The sequence below is a fragment of the Puntigrus tetrazona genome, unplaced genomic scaffold (assembly GCF_018831695.1).
Source record: "Puntigrus tetrazona isolate hp1 unplaced genomic scaffold, ASM1883169v1 S000000078, whole genome shotgun sequence".
Taxonomy (NCBI): Eukaryota; Metazoa; Chordata; class Actinopteri; order Cypriniformes; family Cyprinidae; genus Puntigrus; species Puntigrus tetrazona.
This window is the reverse complement of record NW_025047755.1, coordinates 1-2,269: the sequence shown is the minus strand read 5'-3', so window position 1 is coordinate 2,269 and position 2,269 is coordinate 1. Positions and strand designations below refer to the sequence as shown.

Sequence of the window (2,269 nt, the reverse complement as noted above, 5' to 3'; positions counted from 1 at the left end):
ATATATGTGCTGTATTTCTGATGTACAGAGAGTTTGTCTCTCTCAGAAAAGGGGGGTGAAATAGTGAAATTTCACTCAAAATACACACCTGAGCCAAAATTTTGGTAGCAAAAATGTAACGACAAAAATATCCAAGAGATCACACCAGGGTTAGTCTGTCTTAAGAAGTGCTGAAGGATGATTTTTAGTACATTAAGTACATAACAGAGCGTTTTTTAACCTGGGTGTTCCTGCAGCGAGACAGAATCCACAGGACAGGACCCGATGAAGACGGGAGCAGGGATGCGGTCCTACATGTCCAGCTCTTCTCCTAGCGTAGGCACGTTAGCGGCGGAGCTCCTGGAGCCCTGAGCGGCGCCGCTGACCCCGAGCCGGGCGGCCAGGCCCGAGGACACGGACACGCTGCTGGAGCGGGCGATGGCGTGGACCCTGCGCTCCAGACCGCCCGTGTGGTGCGGCGCTCGGCTGCCCGGGTCCTGCGCTTTACCCTCCAGGAAGTACGTCAGCATCTGACCTTTGCCCTTCACGCTCACGTTGCCGCGGCACACCAGATCGTAGTCGCTCTGAAGCAGGCGGTTCACCTCCTCCGTCACCTGTGTGAGCCAGGACCAAATCATCACAAATTACACCTTCAAATAATTCTAAAAACATTTATTTAATTCTACTTTTTTTTTGCATTGCAACAATAATCATCGTGTCGTGGGTGAAATATTGTATTACGCTCTTAAAAATAAAGATGCTTTACATGTTCTTGGCAGCGATGCCTTAGAGGAACTGATTTTGTTTCTGCAAACAACCATCTTTCTTTTTATAACTTTCTTCTGCCACCAAGTGTTCTTCAAATATTAAAGGTTTTATTTTTTGCAACAATTTAGACATTCTGTGTTCTCGTGCTGTACCTGAATCTTCCCAGGCACTCCGGTGCTGTCCATGCGGCTGGCCACGTTCACCGTGTTTCCCCAGATATCATACTGAGGCCGACGGGCCCCGATGACCCCGGCCACCACCGGCCCCACATTAATCCCTGAACATTCACAAACAAGCATCAGAACACATCCACAAACCTGCTGCGTTCAGCGAGAGCGAGGAAGCCTCACGCACCCACTCTCAAGACGAAATCATTATATGACTGATAGTTGATCTCATCCAGAACGTCAAACATCTCGATGGCGAAGTCTGCGATCGTGCTCAGGTGCTCTGCTGTGGATTTCTTGGCCTGTAAAGAGCAAACGAAGGCTGTTCACAAGCGCTCTGTGAGCGTTCCTTCTGAGCGGAGTGACCTTGCTTTACTGACCTTGGTTCCGATGGTGGGCACCAGACCCACCGCTGCCATGTACGTGCTGCCGATGGTCTTGATCTTCTCAATGTCTTTATAACACTCCTTGTCCATGAGCTGCAAAGCAGTGCAAACACGGGAGGAAATGGACTTTTACAGACTGTACAACATGCATAGCTTGAAATAAACATAAAAAGAAACATTCACTGAAACCGTCTTATTAGAGAATAACACTTTAAGATTTTGAACGACACTATATTGTTATATTTTCTGCGTCCATGTTCATTTTAAATTTAAATTTAATTTGAGTTTTAGTTCAATCTTAGGTTTTGATAATGTTGTTTGTTTTATTTTATTTTATTTTATTAATTGATTCATTAATTTATTCATTGTTTTTAAATGTTTATATATTCTTTATATGTATTTGATTTCTGTAAACAATTGTTTTATTTCATCTAACAAAAATGTTTTTTATGGTTTTAGTCTTATTTTAATATAAATTAAAAAAAAAAAAATATTTTAACAAATTTCAAAATGAAAATGTCTAAAGCTAAGGTGATAATACGTGGCTGTTTTCCTGAACGTGTTCTGGCCAGGCTTCGTTTCGGCTTTGTTTTCACGCTTGCTGAAGGTAACCAATAACATGCAAGAATTTTCACATAATGGACCAATCATGATTTGTGAGAAGGTCAAAGTAAGACCAAGATATTTCTGCCAATATAGAACTCCTGGCCAGGATGTGTCCAGGAAAGATGCCTCTTATGTTCTCCCTAATGAAGCCGTATGAGCACGTGATGATCCTGCTGTAACCTCGTCGAAGTCGGCGATGATCTCGTTGAGCAGCCGCAGACACTCCACACCCATGTTGTTTCCGTCCAGCTCGATGTAGAAGTCATTAAAGTTAGGAATGGAAGCAAACAGAACCCCGACCTGAGCGTAGGACTGGTAATACAGATCCTGTCGGAGCAGAGACACACAGTCAGCTCGTGTTTA

At 43.8% G+C, this 2,269-nt stretch overlaps 1 protein-coding gene across 1 annotated transcript; it reads right to left on the bottom strand.

Annotated features, from left to right (window-relative positions):
* Positions 1-14: 14 nt before the first annotated feature.
* LOC122332425 (adenylate cyclase type 1-like) lies at positions 15-2,250 on the bottom strand (the record flags this gene model as incomplete). Its single annotated transcript, XM_043229731.1, has 5 exons — positions 15-593; positions 900-1,024; positions 1,102-1,216; positions 1,295-1,393; positions 2,087-2,250. Coding segments are annotated over 5 exons (806 nt in total), but the record flags the coding sequence as incomplete, so codon positions are not given.
* Between the last annotated feature and the right edge of the window lie 19 nt (positions 2,251-2,269).